General features: G+C 40.0%; 1 protein-coding gene across 2 annotated transcripts in view; it reads left to right on the top strand.

Moving 5' to 3' along the window:
* alk (ALK receptor tyrosine kinase) overlaps nucleotides 1-15,856 on the top strand; it is a 384,869-nt gene that overhangs the window by 318,470 nt on the left and 50,543 nt on the right. For both annotated transcript variants that reach the window (XM_020643122.3, XM_065966045.1), the window contains exons 7-10: nucleotides 3,643-3,777; nucleotides 4,557-4,660; nucleotides 7,909-8,081; nucleotides 10,528-10,622. In XM_020643122.3, coding sequence (XP_020498778.2) covers nucleotides 3,643-3,777; nucleotides 4,557-4,660; nucleotides 7,909-8,081; nucleotides 10,528-10,622 — 507 coding nt within the window. The remainder of the gene's footprint in view (nucleotides 1-3,642; nucleotides 3,778-4,556; nucleotides 4,661-7,908; nucleotides 8,082-10,527; nucleotides 10,623-15,856) is intronic.

Below are 15,856 nucleotides of genomic sequence, written 5' to 3'. Positions count from 1 at the left end.
TGACTGAATGACACTCGACTCAGCGTTCATAAAGACTGAGTAATGTTCACGTCAGGTTTCATCAAGTATTAATGACAATGTTATGCAGGACTTATTGACACCTCATTACACAAAGTGTTTCAGGTTGCATCCATTTCAGATCGTCAACACTGCAGTGAAGAATGATAGCACTTGGGTAGGACGACGCACTGAGTCACACTTCTAGGCAGAGCTTATATGTGCAGCAGATGTGACATCAGCACGGGCTTGTTTATTCATGTCATGAGAAGCTATCATGTGATGTGACTTTGATTCTCAGTGCTTTGCAGAGAGAACATCAAAGTAACGCTAACTGGTTTATGAAGCAAGAAGACTGACTCATAATATCACAAGATGCAGAAGAACTTCAAATTTACTTATTATCCAAAAAAAAGGTCCAGGGAAGCTGTGATTTGCTAATGGAAAAACGTCACAGAAAAGCTTCAATTTGGTGTTTTCCTTTGTATTACTTCAAAATAAATATGAAATGACGGTAGTTTTTATGATGCTCAGTCTTTAAGAGCTTTTGTTGTGTTGAAGGTGTTGTTCTCCCTGAAGTATTCCTACTTTCTGATATCAGCTCAGGCCGCTTTTACGTCCATTATCTGGATGATGCTATTCCCGAGAAGCACACTGTTATCGGGGCACTCACTGTTACTTATAGGTAATGTGCACTCAGACAGAATCTCAGGATGAAAGGAACATAAAGCAAACTTAAGGTGAAAACTTTCTCTAACAGGCACATCAAACTCAAGCCGGCCTCTGTGTTATCAACAACAATCAACTGTAGATTAGGCCTGATGTGTATTTAAAACAGTCATGATCTAAAGACCAACACTGATTGATTTTTTTTTCTTTTATTCACCAAAACATGCATACACACACTCACACAGTAAAGAAAAGAGATACAAACATGAGGGGAACTGTGGTACGATACAGTTCTGCAAGCAGATTTAGACAAAAACAAACAAACAAACAAAACAAAAGGAAAAGGGTCAGTAAATAAAATGAATGAATTAGAAAGAGGGACAAAATAAGTAAATGAGCAAACAGGACAAAGACAAACATGGGGGCAGTATAGTAACAAAATGATGTAAAATAAAACTGGTGGTGATTTTTGGTATTATTTGTTTGTTTTTGTTTTTCACTTTGTATGGGTGCTAACATGATGATTGCCAAATACAGACTGTTTGTAAATTATATTAAAATTGTTTAATATATCTAAATATCTAATTTTCTCTCTCCATTGATTGATTGATGACTTTATTTTGGTAGAAAAAAGACAAAACTTTAAAGATTTTTCTTACGTTGGAAGCTTTTTTTTGTGCCTCTATCATAGAGATAGGACCGTGTATAGAGTTGTAAATCAGAGACAGAGAGTGGGAAAAGACATGTGGGGAAAGGTACCACAGGTCAGACTCATACCATGGCCTCCCACCCGGAGGACCACAGCCTCCTTACATGGGGTACGCAAACTAACCACTAGGCTACTAGCACCCCCAAAAGACAAAACTTTAAATTGCAAAAGCTATAACAATAATAAAGTGGACCTGAACAACATCAGCTAACATTTTCAACAGGAAGCAAAGAGCAGGTGTTTGAAAAAGAGAACGTTCACTTATCAGATCCATTAAATACTTAGTAACCATAGTAACACACGTTTATCTACCCTGTTTCAATAGCAGAAAAGATACATTTAATCAGTCACCATCTTTCTTTTTCTTTAAACCTATGAAAGATTTTTCTCAAATTTCTTTCACAGTATCAAGTTTTTGCTTAGTTTTTATTCCTTTTTTTTAAACCGTTTCACAAATTCATCCTACAAAAATGAATTTACCTGCTACTCATTGTTGTTTGAGCACACTGTTTCTTAAGGTAAAGGTTTCTTCTTTAGTTATCCCCACCCTCTCTCTTCAAAAACATTTTTTGGGATATTAGTTGGAAGCAATTCTCTCTTGCCTTATAAATAACAGATAAAAACAGATATGGAATCAAATATACAGGTATGAAGAGTTAAAAAAACAATCATGGTGGCCTTTTAGAGTCTACTTATCCTTATATTTCAGTGTATGTGATAACATTCTGTAAAAACAGAAGCAGTTACTCTTTTGCATCGCATGCAGGTATCTATTTAGTGGATATTTATTTGGAATTAGACTCTTTTTTTTTTTTTTAAAGATTTATTTTTGGGCTTTTTGTGCCTTTAATGGAGAGATAGGACAGTGGATAGAGCCAGAAATCATGGAGAGAGAGTGGGGAATGACATGCGGGAAGGAGGCCACAGGTGGGATGTGAACCTGGGCCGCCCGCTTGAGACGACAGCCTCCATACATTGGGTACGCAAACTAACCACTAGGCTGCTAGCGCCCCCAAAAGACAAAACTTTAAATTGCAAAAGCTATAACAATAATAAAGTGGATATTAGCTCAACTTCTATTGTTTTATAATCTTGGTTAGGTAAATTCTCCCATCAAACATAAAAAGAGGAATTGTGTTAGCTTATGAGTCATTTTGCACTTTTAAGTATAAAGAGTATAGTACTGATTTAACCAGCAAACTACGATAGAGATGGGTTTTTTTTGTTTTTTTTTGCATTACTTTATTGTAATCCTTGTCTGTTTTTCAAATTAGCTAGCTAATTGAATGTATTTACATAGTTGTTAGCGTGCTCTCCTCTTGAAGTCTCTGGACCATGTTTTACAAACTGCATGTCAGAGATGATGTAACACTGCCAACATCATCTTTCACTTTGGACCGAGAATTCAAAGCAGAGTTTGTCCCACAGGTGATTTCTTCTGTCCAATCAGCAGATGGATATACTAACTTACCAGCATTAAATTGATACACACTGACATCAGTGCATGTTTGTCAACAGGGCTCATACAGCCCATACAGATGTTCAATCCGTACATCAATTCATCGTTACTTTTCTAATTTTCTGTGTGAATGTAGACAGCACAAACACACACACACACTCTCTCAAACACACTTACATATTTACGTTTTTTGAGGTCACACAGGCACTGCACAATCCAATTAACCAAATTCACTCTAATTCTGTTGTACACACTAACTTTGTAGCCACTAACTGAATTGCTTTAGAGGCTCACACTGTTCTGTGAAGTAATTTCAACGTGATTGCCACTCCTCAATTACATCCTGACACCACCTCAGCTTTCTCATTTCCCCTCACAACCTCTTCCTCCTTCCTCTACCCTTTCCTATCTCCCCCTTTAGACTCTTCAGGCATTTTCCATTTTCTGCCTCTGTTTCTAGAGTCACTCTGAAAGCACAACCCCCCCCCAAACCCCCCCACCACACCTCAGTTCTAATTTTCTCCAAAACAGCGACTCGTTCTGTGAGCTATTAGTGTGCCCGCTCTGAATGCTCTTCTCTCCTCTTTGCCTTCACTGTCGCTCAGCTCCTTGATCCCCCGGTCCCCAGACCACTCCTGTCCTTTTTTTCCTCTTTGGCAGATATGTTGTCAGTGTTCCCTCCATTCTCGCTTCTCTAACCCCCCTGCTGGGCTTGTACACTCATTCTATGCCCCCCCCCCCCCCCCACCCTTATCATTTTTGCCTCTCCCTCCTTCTGATATATTCTCTCTCTCTGGTACCTCTGCAGGTCAATTTCTCAACGGCAGCTACTGCTCTTTTGAAGAGAGCGAATGCGGTTGGCAGTCGATAACGGGCCGTGGTCACTCCTGGAGAAGAGTCCAGTCACCATCCAAAGCTACCCGACAGAGCTGCCCTTCATCAGGTGGCTCACACTCATTCCTCTTGATATTATGAACACAGTTGTGATCAAATGGCCTATTTGCAGACTCTCTTAAGTGTGAATTCAGCAGTGTCAATGTCTCATTAAAAATACTTCAAAGGCTTTTTCCCTTTTTAAGAGCACAGAAAGTCTTTGAGGATTTAAAACCAATGACCTTGAATATTTTCAGTCTTTACAGCTTGTGAAAGTGGAAAAGAGAAACAAATTCTCTGAAGTGTCACACATGGACGTGTTGTCTCGTTCAGAGCTCTGTGCTGCTCCTAACAGAATTCCACTGGGTGTAAAAGCTGCAGCTTGTAGACTTTGAGTCCTACATCTGCAGTTCATCGACAGTGCAGTGACTCGAGTGTTTCTCTCAATGAGATTTTTAAAGTCTCAGCGAGTTGAGGATTGTTTTTGTTCTCTCCAGAAGTCTCATAGGTAGAGTGTGAAGGAAGAATAAAGGAGGCATTGTTTTTTAATGCCATATTTGGTTATTTTATGTTGAATTTTCTTTTCAGTACATTGCTGCCACAGTAACCTGACATGACATATATTAAATGTTAACAGACTTTTTTTGGTGCTGTGCTTTCCCAAAACATTACACTCAGAATTCTTAAAAAGGAAGAAAAGATAGATCTCATAAAATATACCAACAGCCCACTTAAGAGTACAATCATATCTAAAAACCTCCACATATACTTTAGACTTGTATTCCTTTCCATCTCCTGAAGTCTGTTAAGAGTTTTTCTCTGTGTCTAATGTGTGTGTTTGTGTTAAAGGTGCTGCGTTCAGTGTGGAAGGAGGACAGTCCAAAGGCCAGCGTGGCTCAGCGTTACTGAGGAGCCCTCTCTTCCCTCCTCCTCTGAGGAACTCCCGATGCTCGGTGAGCTCACTCTAGTTTCCTCCTCATTTCACTTTCAGCCCTGCACTTTAAAAGGATTTGATCAAATGTTCACAGTTGATAGTTCACACCTAATCCCAACTCCTACAGTACATAGGCGCTGGTGATACAGACAGTTTTTAATAACACACCACAGTTGCCTCTCCAAACTCAGTTACTTAAAGGCCATAAATTCTGCTCAGCAGGAAGTCAAAGCAGCACTCTAGATCAGTGATTCCCAAAGTGTGGGCCGCAGTTGGTACTGCAGGTGGGCTGCGAAAAGCCCTCCACCAAGTTTAAAAATAAAAGAAATATCACAATAATGATGATTAACCATGAGTGAACCCTTCAAGTGATTAGTAAGGCGTGTCATGATTATTCATGGACATAATGTTTAAGAAACTTCTGTGTCTATCTTGCCATAATATCATGTTGTCATGTCCAATAATTTACCCTTACTGAAAGTGATAGCTGTAGTCATAATTTTTATTTTATAACGGGCCCCGGAGTAATTTTGTATTTTAAAGTGGGCCCGGCAGTCTTAAATTTGGGGGGTCCTTGGACTTCTTTGGCAGACTTTAAAACTTGTATTTCAGTTAATGCATGGTTTAATTGATATTCACAGATATTGATATACATAGATACTCATACTTTGAAGAGTTTATTTCACTTCCATATATGGAGGGAAAAGAAGCGTCTGATAAAAACATCTAAGGCATGTGTTGTCTGATTAAGTAAAGATTCAAGCTAAATCCCCATTACATGACTGCAGATTATTTTTGGGATATAATACATCAGATTGGGGCATTCAGCCCCTTTTGTTTTCTGCATACATCATAATCCCACTGAAGCCCAATGGACAATACTACGACTGCACTTGTTCTTCAAAGAAAACCAGAATCTGTTTTTTAAGTCCTGTAGTTCCTGTGTTTTGATTTGTGAAAAAAAGTGGGTTAATAAAGATTCATATTATAACTCTTAAACATTTACATAGAGCCAAACTTAAACTATGAATTTCTCACATTGAACTGTCTGATTTGATTCATGTAGACTAAACCTTCCCCCTGAGCAGCAACAGCCACAGCAGCCCCGACTAAACATGACAAGCCTGCAAAGCTTTGGATGTTTCTGTAGTGTTCTCCAATGGTTAGCAGGAAACGACTGGTGACAGGGTTCATGTTGGAAAGTGGAGAGGATGAATGGGGTGGAATAGGGCTGTGATTTTGGAACCCAGGCTCAGGGTGTGGGGACGTTTTGACGAGAGTTAGTACTGTTGAGTTAATTCAGTAAGTGAGAGGTAGAGATGCATGTTCCTGTTCCTAAACCCTTTGGTGTAATAACTTTATTTAATTTGATATTAAATTTGGTATGCAGAATACAGGTAAGCAGACATGTAGAGTTATAAACCATCATGCCCATGGATAAGGCTGTGCGACAAGTGACGGGATGAAGAAATATTCAGGTTATAAATTCAAGGCAAAGCTTAGCCTCTCCAAAGAGCAGCCCTGATGTACTTATTTTTTATGATTTGGGTCATTTCTATGCCTTTATTGATAGGACAGTCAATAGTGATAGGAAATATTAGGACGATATTGGGGGAGGACCTGCAGAAAATGTGAAGGCTGTAGCTGATTTCGGTAGCCTTTGCATATGGATCATCTCACTTCAAAGACAAACTGATGGCCCTATTTCAAACAATCAGGACTATCATTTAAGATTTAAAGAGGAGAATCTGTACTGAAAGTAGTTTAGTTGTATTTTCAACACTCTTTGTTAGCAAAACTTTTTTTCTGGTTGCCATGGGAGCAGAAGACTGTCTTTGAATGATACATTAGTGCATCAAAAATCAAAGACGGCATGTTATCGGTGCGCCATCTGCATTTCCTGAGCCATCCTAACAGACAGTGAGGTTGAGCTTGTCGATCAGAGTTTTCTACCTGATGACCTATTTGTGAAAATATTACTGGTCATACATTATTCAGTCTTGATGCTCGCACAGCAGGTCCAGGTCTTGATTGATGTTGTTGCATGAAGCGTTTATAGCTCTGGTGGTTATTGGTAATATTGCTTATCATGGCGACCTTTGGCCTCCTGCATATACTTTGCAGAAGCACTTATTGATGTGAGGTTATAGAAGTGAGGGGTGTAGGTGGCAAAGTGATGCAAAGGCCAGGAGGTCATAAAACAGGACGATAGGAGAGATAAAAACTCATGTTAGCCTGAGCAAGAAAAACATGCAGATGAAAACATGTGAGTGGGAAAAAAAGAAACAGAGACAAATGAAAATGTAATAGAAGAGGTTTGCATAAGCGGTTGTTGATATTTGCGGGGACAGCAGTGAAGGCAGTATGGCACCATCGCAAACCTCACCTCCCAGCCTCTTGGCACGCAGCCAAAGATTAGCCATGATTCCAGATTAACACTCTAAAGCCTCCTCTCGACACTGAAACGGCTGCTGTTCAATGTAGTCTGTCCGCTCTTGGACGACCATGGTGAGGATATTAGTTTTGGGTATTAGCTACAGACCGCGCTCACTTTCATGATGTGCCCGGTGTGTACTGAGCAGTGTCTGTAATCTTGATGTTTACACGGTCACCATGTGGTCTACCCATGTGACGATAAGGAGCACAACCTGCTATCTACAAGCACAATGCAAGCTGAGAGAATAAAAGTGTTGCATACTCTAAATGTGTTTTTCATCAGGCTCAAGCCAGCATCTGTTCCACTTAAACGCTGAAGCAAGAATTATGGTCTTGGCTCCAAAAACTGCCGTGGAGGGACATGGTCACATCCCATGCTTGTTAGCAAGCTCCAGTCTTCTTGTATCTATTTATTTCCTGCTTTCACATGTTTGTTGCTTAATTTGATGCAGGTTTACACCAAACAAAACCCTCCTGTCAGCGGCATAATGAGATTGATTCGTGCTGAAGCATGCAACAGCATCTTAGATAGCAAAATAACCCAAATTATGATCCAGGTTGAATTCCATTAATCCTGGAATAATTAGAGCTGAACAGATGGCTGTTGCTGATTGATCTCGATGCAATTTAAGAACATCCCTTCCTTGACTGATAGCACACTTGGGCGGCTGGTTTGGCTTCAACTGAAAACATAGGAAGTTACTCAGGTTCTTCATTTTCTCACACACAAAACTTCAACACAACACCAAAGTTCTGTTCAATTTGACTTTGCAGTTCGTTTAGATTTTTTTTAGTGCTTTGCTCATTCTAAATCCCACCTCATTTCAACAGGTGCGATTTTGGCTGTGCTCAGGGGGATTACAGAAGGTTTCCCTGTCTCTGTGGATCGTGGAGAACAGCACAGGCCCCGATGAGCAGCGCAGACTGTGGCATTCAGCCAGCGAACCAAAATCTGAAAAGGGCTGGAAGCTCATCATACTGCCTCTTTACGGCCTGGCAGACTGGTAAGACAAACGCTCATCTGTTTCATCACATTAACAGGAAGTTTGATTATATCAACCTTCATTTTGGGCTGTTGGAAAGCATCAAACTGGCACTTTGAAGTGTTTAAAAAGCAAATCAACGATTCAACTCTCATCGTCGCAAACATCCAACACATCCACACACATCTTAAGAGCAGGAGTTCTTTTAAAAAACAAAAAACAAGAAGCTCCTTCTTTTCACCTCTCAAAAATGCAGATTTTCAACATTTTCATTACAATTTCTGGGAAGCGTTTCCCCCTCAACTTAATGAATCCCATAGGGACTCTAGTTTTATGCCATGGACCTGCCATGTGTACAAAATACCCCCCTTTCTTTTCATCCTCCTTGACTGTGATAAAGGGGGTTGAAATCAATACGCAAGGCTCTACCCACCCTTCTTGCCTTCCAATTAGCCATGGCCCTGATTTCCCCCCTGAAAAGAGAGGAATTAAAACAAAATAAAATAAGCAAGAAGAAATAGACAAACCCCAGGAAAGGCAGTTCATCTGTTTGCCTGACTGGGTTTTTCGTTTGCCATTCGAGCTTGGATAATCCTGCACCCCTGAGAGTGATTAATTTTTGATTCCTGGGTTATGTAGTCAGCTGTGCTTGTGCTCTTAATTAGAATGTCATGTCCGTATTCACTAGGTGAGCCTGCCACTCTTTGCACAGTGACCTTTGTAGAGCTTAAATAGAATCAGAAACACAGCCTGGAGTGCTGACGAGAATCAGAACAGAACAGTATATTAAGAATCTGAATATGTTCTCGTACTAACCTTACAAAGCCTACCTGAAAGACTGCAGGTGTCTTTTGATTCAGAACTCATATTTACCATATGTTATGTTACAACCTCAAAGCTTCTGTCGTGTAAAAACAATTTATACTCCCATTGATAGTGAATAAATATTAATGACACTCTAATTTCTCTGTGCCAAATATGAAGCAGCTGTAACAGAAAAAAGCTGTAGTAAAATAAAATAGTGAATTAATGTTAACGCACTTTGCTTCATGGACAGACGCCAAGTTAAGCTACCGGCTGTAGTAATTTAAAAGTACAGATACAGTTCAGAAAAAGACGTTTTGGCTACAAGTGGACAGGCATTTTCCCAACATGTCAGGATATGCCTTTACAAGTTTAAGGAATATATCGCTGCCTCAATTTTTACTTGTGAAAAGAAGATGTTTTCACAAATGCACTCGTGAAAATTTTCTGACAGACTGGACCAGAAATCTTTCTGAGCTTCTTGTTCACGTGTGCACCTCACAGAGGGAAGCTATTGCTATCTGATAGGAGGAGGCAGGTCTCTGTCAACACATGACATAAGAAAGATGACACGGAAATGCAGACAAAGCAATAGAGTCTGACACCATGATGAAAGCTTTTACCTTGATATCATTGCTACTCTACGTGTAGTGTGACACATTCACATCAACAAAAGGAGGTGGACATACTGGAGAACAGAAAAGATAATGGGACAGCTTCCTTACATGCACAAATATTGATCTTGTTGCCCACTGATTATTGGATACAAACGTCATCACCCCCTCCCCTCTTGCTCGCTGGAAATTTTTCATAATGTTTTCCTGCTGCCGTCGGCTCACACCAACTTCATGCACATTAATGAACTGGTGGGGAAAATTGCGGGTAAAGTGGGGGTATAAACTGTGGCTATTTGCTTTCACACATGCAGATCATCACAAAAAGCTAAGGAAGTTTTCAGGAGTTTTGTGTTTGTGTGAAAACACCCAAAGTGTTTCATGTGGAACCAGAATAATTTCTACACCCATCCATTCATGTGTCTGCTTAAAGGCTTTATATGCACTTAAATATAATATAAATCAAGTCTATCCTCTGAAAATAACTCTGTGAGTCATGACTATCTACAATGGGTGTAACACCTGAGTCCCACTGTCTGTGATGTTTTCAGAGTTTTCAGAGTCCTATCTTCACTTTGTTTACATCGCCAGGACGGCCGGCTGACTCCTCCCCTTGTGTATAAAAGTTGTTTAATTGAGGGACTAGAGAAAAGAAGAATAACATACTGTACTCACTGCTTAACTGTGTTTCTAGATCACGCTCATTTCAGGTAAATTTACATGCAGTGTGAAGATATGAGCTAGCAGTAAAGATCGCTAGCATTAGCATGCTAACACAACAATGCAGCGCGAGTTGTTTTGGTTTCATGCTGGTGCTCAAGGGCGACATCTGCTGGATCAAAAAATCACATATAAAGCCTTTAAAGAGTAAACATTTTGACAATAAAGCCTGAGCCATCAAAAGTCATACAATGTACAGTCTACAACAGCCAAACCTCTGAGGCTCTTTTGTCTGCACAATGATTTCCTCCTCACATGGTTTCAGTCACTGATATCCAACCAGCCGCAGGCTGTAAGGTAGTTAAAACCACTCTGCTGTCCCTCCACAGGTTCTGGCTGCAGTTCAGCACAGAAGATGGACCTGGACCCGGTTCAGCCATCTCTCTTGACAACATCTCTTTTAGTATGGACTGTTTCTTGGCATGTGAGTACTGTAAAAATGTTGAGTCTGACTTTTTTTCTCTCCCACTTCATCAAAGCTTGCTTGAACTGATGGTGGGATTGATTGACCCTGACAAGGACAAAGGGGAAAAATAAATGAATAATCAATACAGGTCTGCCCTATGTTCATGTTGAGATACGATTTGACTAGGTGGCACTTTTGTACGCTTCAGAGAATTCATTAAGGGCTTACTTATCCATGATTTCACCATTGCATTTCCTCTGACATAGCCTTAATGTAATTCATCGTGCAGAACAGAACTTAATGCAATCTAAATGAGTTTTAAAAATCTTTAACCCATCTATAGTATTACTGTCTTTGAAATTATATATCTACTGAATGTACGGGAGCTTTTTCTTTGTGACACATTGACAAGAAATTCTGGAAATGGGATGTATTGTGAAATTGCGCTTTCACTTTGACAACCTTCGATTTGTCCAGAAATGTCAAAACAGTTAAAAATCTGATAGAGCGTTCCGATTGATGCCGGTCTTACTTTCTATTGTTGCATTGCAGGCTTATAAAGGTCAGGCCTCCATTCACCTTTCTGCATACTTTAGTTATTATAATTGAGATGGTTTGTCAGAATGAAGCACAGGAGTAACATGACAACCCACTGGCATCAAGAGAAAGAAAGGTTAAGAGTTCAGTGCCTCCCTCTATCTCTGCCTGCATGAGGAACCTGCTAAAACAGTGACAGGCATAATAATGTCTGAGCATTTCAACACTTGACTATAACTCTGACAATGAAACAGTCTTAAACTGACTTCACCCATGGGTGTCACCCCCCCATGGGTGGATTCATCTGACCCTGATGTTTTTGGCCTGAAGTGGGAAGTTCTTGGTGTGATGCAGTTACTGCACAGTTTAACATCAAGATTACATTTAATATAATCTGGTGTGCTGTTTTTATGTAAATTATAAAACAAGTTAATCAGATGTTGCAGCAACACAAAGACAAAAATATAACAAGCTAGGCCCCGTTTCCACCTAGCAGTTTTTCCAGGCAGAAACTGTTTGTGCGCTAATAAAAAAAAGCGCTGCACATCCCTCCTGTCTCTATGACAACAGACTGTTGTGAACAGAGAAAATAAGCTAGGTGGACACAAAGCCAAAGTCAATACAAATACACATTTTAGTCCAAAGACATGCTCGATAGGTTAATTGGTGACTCAAACTGGCAGTGAGTGTGCCTGGTTGTTTGTATGTCAGTCCTGTGATCGACTGGCAGCCAGTACAGGGTGTACCCTGCCTCTTGCCTAATGACTTCTGGAATTGGCTCCTGCCCCCAGTGACCCTGAATGGGACAAGCAGTAGATAATGGATGAATGGATGAATAGATAAGATAAAACATAGAGGTATCTACAACTTTTAACAATCAAGGAGTAAAGTGAGCTCTACAGGATAGTTTAATACATGCCATGCAGTCGCTAACAAATTGTTAAAATCACAAGTGAAGCGTCATGGTAGGATAAACAGCAGAGAGTAATGTAAACAGCAGAGTAACAGTTTAACATTTTACCATGAAGTGTACGGGATAATACAGTTTGATTTGAGTTGTATCTAAGACAGTTCAAGACTTGATATAAGTAGCAATAAAATCTAAAAAGAAACTAAACAGTGGTATAACATAATGGGATTCTCTGCCTACAATCATATATTCTCCTGACTGGGTGAGCCGGCGTGTTATTTTAGTTTTTATGTCTTTATTTTGTTTTTTGGCCTTTTGCACCATTGCCTGTGAAAATGGCTGTATAAATAAAGTTTACTAATTTACATTATTTTATCATGTAAAATAATATGGAATGTATAATGCAGTAGCTTAAATGTGCAAATAAAAAATGAAGTACTATAATAAAGTAGACAAATAGAAATATATCAAGAATTAGAAATTAAGAAATAATAACAGCAGCTGGCACACATTCTGTTCACTGTCAGATGAAGTTTGTCTCTGAATGTATTACCCAACCGCAGTTAAAAATCTGTGCTCTATTACCTGAATTGTAAAATGCAATCAGATAACACATTTCATAGATAACATTCATAAGTCCATGAGCCGAATATGAGTTGAGAAATTGCAGTTGATATAGGCTGCAGAAGAGTTTCAATCGCCTTGTATCAACACAGGCTTATTGGGTCAGAGACTCCTCCTATAAAGAGATGACATTTTCCAGGAGACATTTGCACACCAATTGTGTTTTATGTCCTCTGGAGCGGCGGCAGCAGGGCATGGCAGTGCTGAAGGATCATCCATTCAGAATGTGCTCACTTTCCAGATGGCAAGTTCTTAATCTAGACCAGGTATCCATTATCTACAGTAAGGACACATGACACAGTCACATATTATCAGCCATCAATCTGAGCAGTTGATGGGCGATGCTGAAGCTCAGCAGAAGAGTCATTTCAAAGAGTGATGACCGTAAGTGATTAGTGAGATGGATCCCTGAGTGTAACAACACAGCCCTCAAATATGTGAAAAAAAAACATACTGTGAACAAATTATGCAGAGGACCAGCCATCCGTGACCTTTCTCCACCACTTCTTTTTGCTTCCGTGTGATGTATAGTTTGGCAAGCATGTGTGCTTGCTGATGCATCCGTTGCCCTTCAGGTGCTGGACCTGGCTGTCAGATTCATCATTTTATCTTCACCAGCATCATTAAATGAGTTTATTAGATTAGACAACACAGGAAGTTCATCCTTCTCTCTTTCTGCCATGTACCATCATGTCTACCCCACGTTCTGAGCTGCACTAACAGCAGTACCTGCTGCCCCTCAAATGACTCACCAACATCACACTGTGATGAACATGCTCGCTCACTAACTGGTCCTTGACGTCACTGGATAATCGACTCAAAACTCCTTGGTTTTCATAAATAGACCTGCATTAAAATAATTTAATGATCCCTCCAGATACAATTAAAAATCCATGCAAAATGGACAGTTTGAATCAATATGGGAAAAATACTCTTTTAGACCAGCAGGGGTCACTATCTGTTTTTGGTTTCACGGTTTCAGTGGTTTTTGGTTTCAGTAGCTCACGCGTATATTTACTTGATTTGGGATTTCAAATTGTTTATTTATTTTAAATCACAATTTCACAAAAGTCTTTTTTTAATTATCATGTTTACATTTTGTCAAGAATTTGTATTAGAATTATATAACCTCAAAATTAGAAAGTGCTTCTCACATATTCTCATAGATTTCTTTATAACAATTAGAAAATAGTAGAAATGTGTAATTAAATCATATCATGAACCCAGTTTTGTGACACATACCATTAGTTGAGTGGTCTATCCTTATTTAGATACATACACAGATGCAGTGCAGTCGGCTGCAACGACAAGGCAAGTTAAATATACAGTGTTGGATCTTAGAAAACGTAAGCGTTACATTGTTTTAAATATTTAGAGTACAGCAGCTTTTGAATCCTGTGTTTCTGGATGAAATAATATCAGTTGCTTATCTATTGCAGCCTTACATATTTTGAATGGAACCAAGGTGCACCCCCTGCCCTCTCCCCATGGCTGGCCTTTGGTGAGCTTCAGACAGCTTACGGCGCCCTGCTAATGAACAGTGACAGCCGCGCAGGCTGTTGCCCTGCCCTCTGGTTCATGCTGCTCTGTGGTGGACCTGCTGAGTTCTGCTTCTGCTGCCGCAGCATACCAATGCTTTGTCTGCGGCTGTAGTGTGTAACCCCTCTGCTCAGAATAACAATGCAGTGAACCTTATTAGCCAGTTGGTTGAAAATATAAAAAGTTTCTGAACTTGTTGAGAACACGTAAACACACCTTAAAAGCTCACTTACAAAGAGACAGTGTTGCACAAAAAAATCAAACATTTTGTAGTCACCGGCGTGCAATATGTGATCCATCTTACTGCAGATAATCTCTATCTGAATCAAAGCTCCCAAGCAGTAGAGACTTAGACAATCATATTTATTTGAGGATTACAGGGCTAGGGAATGAGTTATTGATTTTCTAGCTGACAGATTTTAGGAAAGCAGTGCTGAGCTTTTTGCTTTGAAGCCAAAATTACAAACTTTGAGTAAGGACCACCAGCTGCAGAATGTCGTTTCATTATAATGACATATATAACCCGTTGGATCACATGTGTCCCTTTAACTCAAGCACAAATAATATCAATGTCAGGTTGTTAAGCTCTAAGTCGAAGCAGGTGTTCTCGGACCAAATGGAGCGGCGCCACACAGTCGCTTCCAAAGCTTTCAGCTGTTGAGGGAGCCCCCTGCCATATTGTCATAAACGGTGAGTCTCCAGCCTGAGGTGACGGGGGATCAGGGATGGAGAAGGGGGAGTGTTTTGTGGTTAAATGATTATAAAGATAAAGATGAAATGTCTCATTTTGTCCCCTGACAAACCCACAGTGATGACAGAGGAAAGCAGGTCTGATTTGTTTTCACCAAGGAGGCAAATGCTGCCTTGTGGGAAAAATCTTTGAATTGTTACAATTAGGAGGCTTGGAGTTGGATTTCTGCTGGATAGTCACCTCGTGCAACTCTTTTGCAAGGTTTCAGAAACACACCATTTCTTCATCAAGAGGATGCTGATGTTATCTGGAGCTGCAGCTTTTACTCCAGAAGTGCTTTTGGCTTAGAGGAGTAAAACGATTGAAAAGAAACAATCTCATGAAACCACTAAACATCCTTTGCCGCTGCTTGCCGTACTTGGCAACCCTATAGAGAATATCAGACAGCCACGGTGTAAACAAATTGTATACTATTCTGCTGCTCTGCAAGACGGGCCAGACTTTACTAGAAACCTGTTTTTCCTTGAATATCAAATCAGCTCTGAGACCATGTAAGAGTCCTCTCTAGAGCCTGTTCCATGTGCAGAACAGAAATAGAGCTTCATAAGCAGGTCATATTCACATACAGTATCAATTCCAATGTATTGTTTGCATGCAAGATGGCGTCTATAAGAGCAGCTCTCTAAGTTGCTAATGGACTGAAACAGCTTTAATATATTTCGTTTCAAGCCTGTCAAGTCAGTGTGGTGTCGAGTCTACTGTATCCAGCTTTTTTTAAATATAAGTTATGAATCTGGGGCAGGATACACAGAATAGCAGAAGGTCAAGATTGGTAACCAATGCCCTTTGTTGCAGTATTATCAGCTCTGCACTCCAAAGTGAACCTTATCCAAGTCCTCTGTTTTTACAGCAAGCATCAAGGGTCATCTAGCATCAGAGCCTCTGAGGGCT

This window comes from Labrus bergylta, chromosome 18 (genome assembly GCF_963930695.1).
Source record: "Labrus bergylta chromosome 18, fLabBer1.1, whole genome shotgun sequence".
NCBI classification, from domain to species: Eukaryota; Metazoa; Chordata; class Actinopteri; order Labriformes; family Labridae; genus Labrus; species Labrus bergylta.
This window is presented reverse-complemented; position numbering and strand designations above follow the sequence as displayed.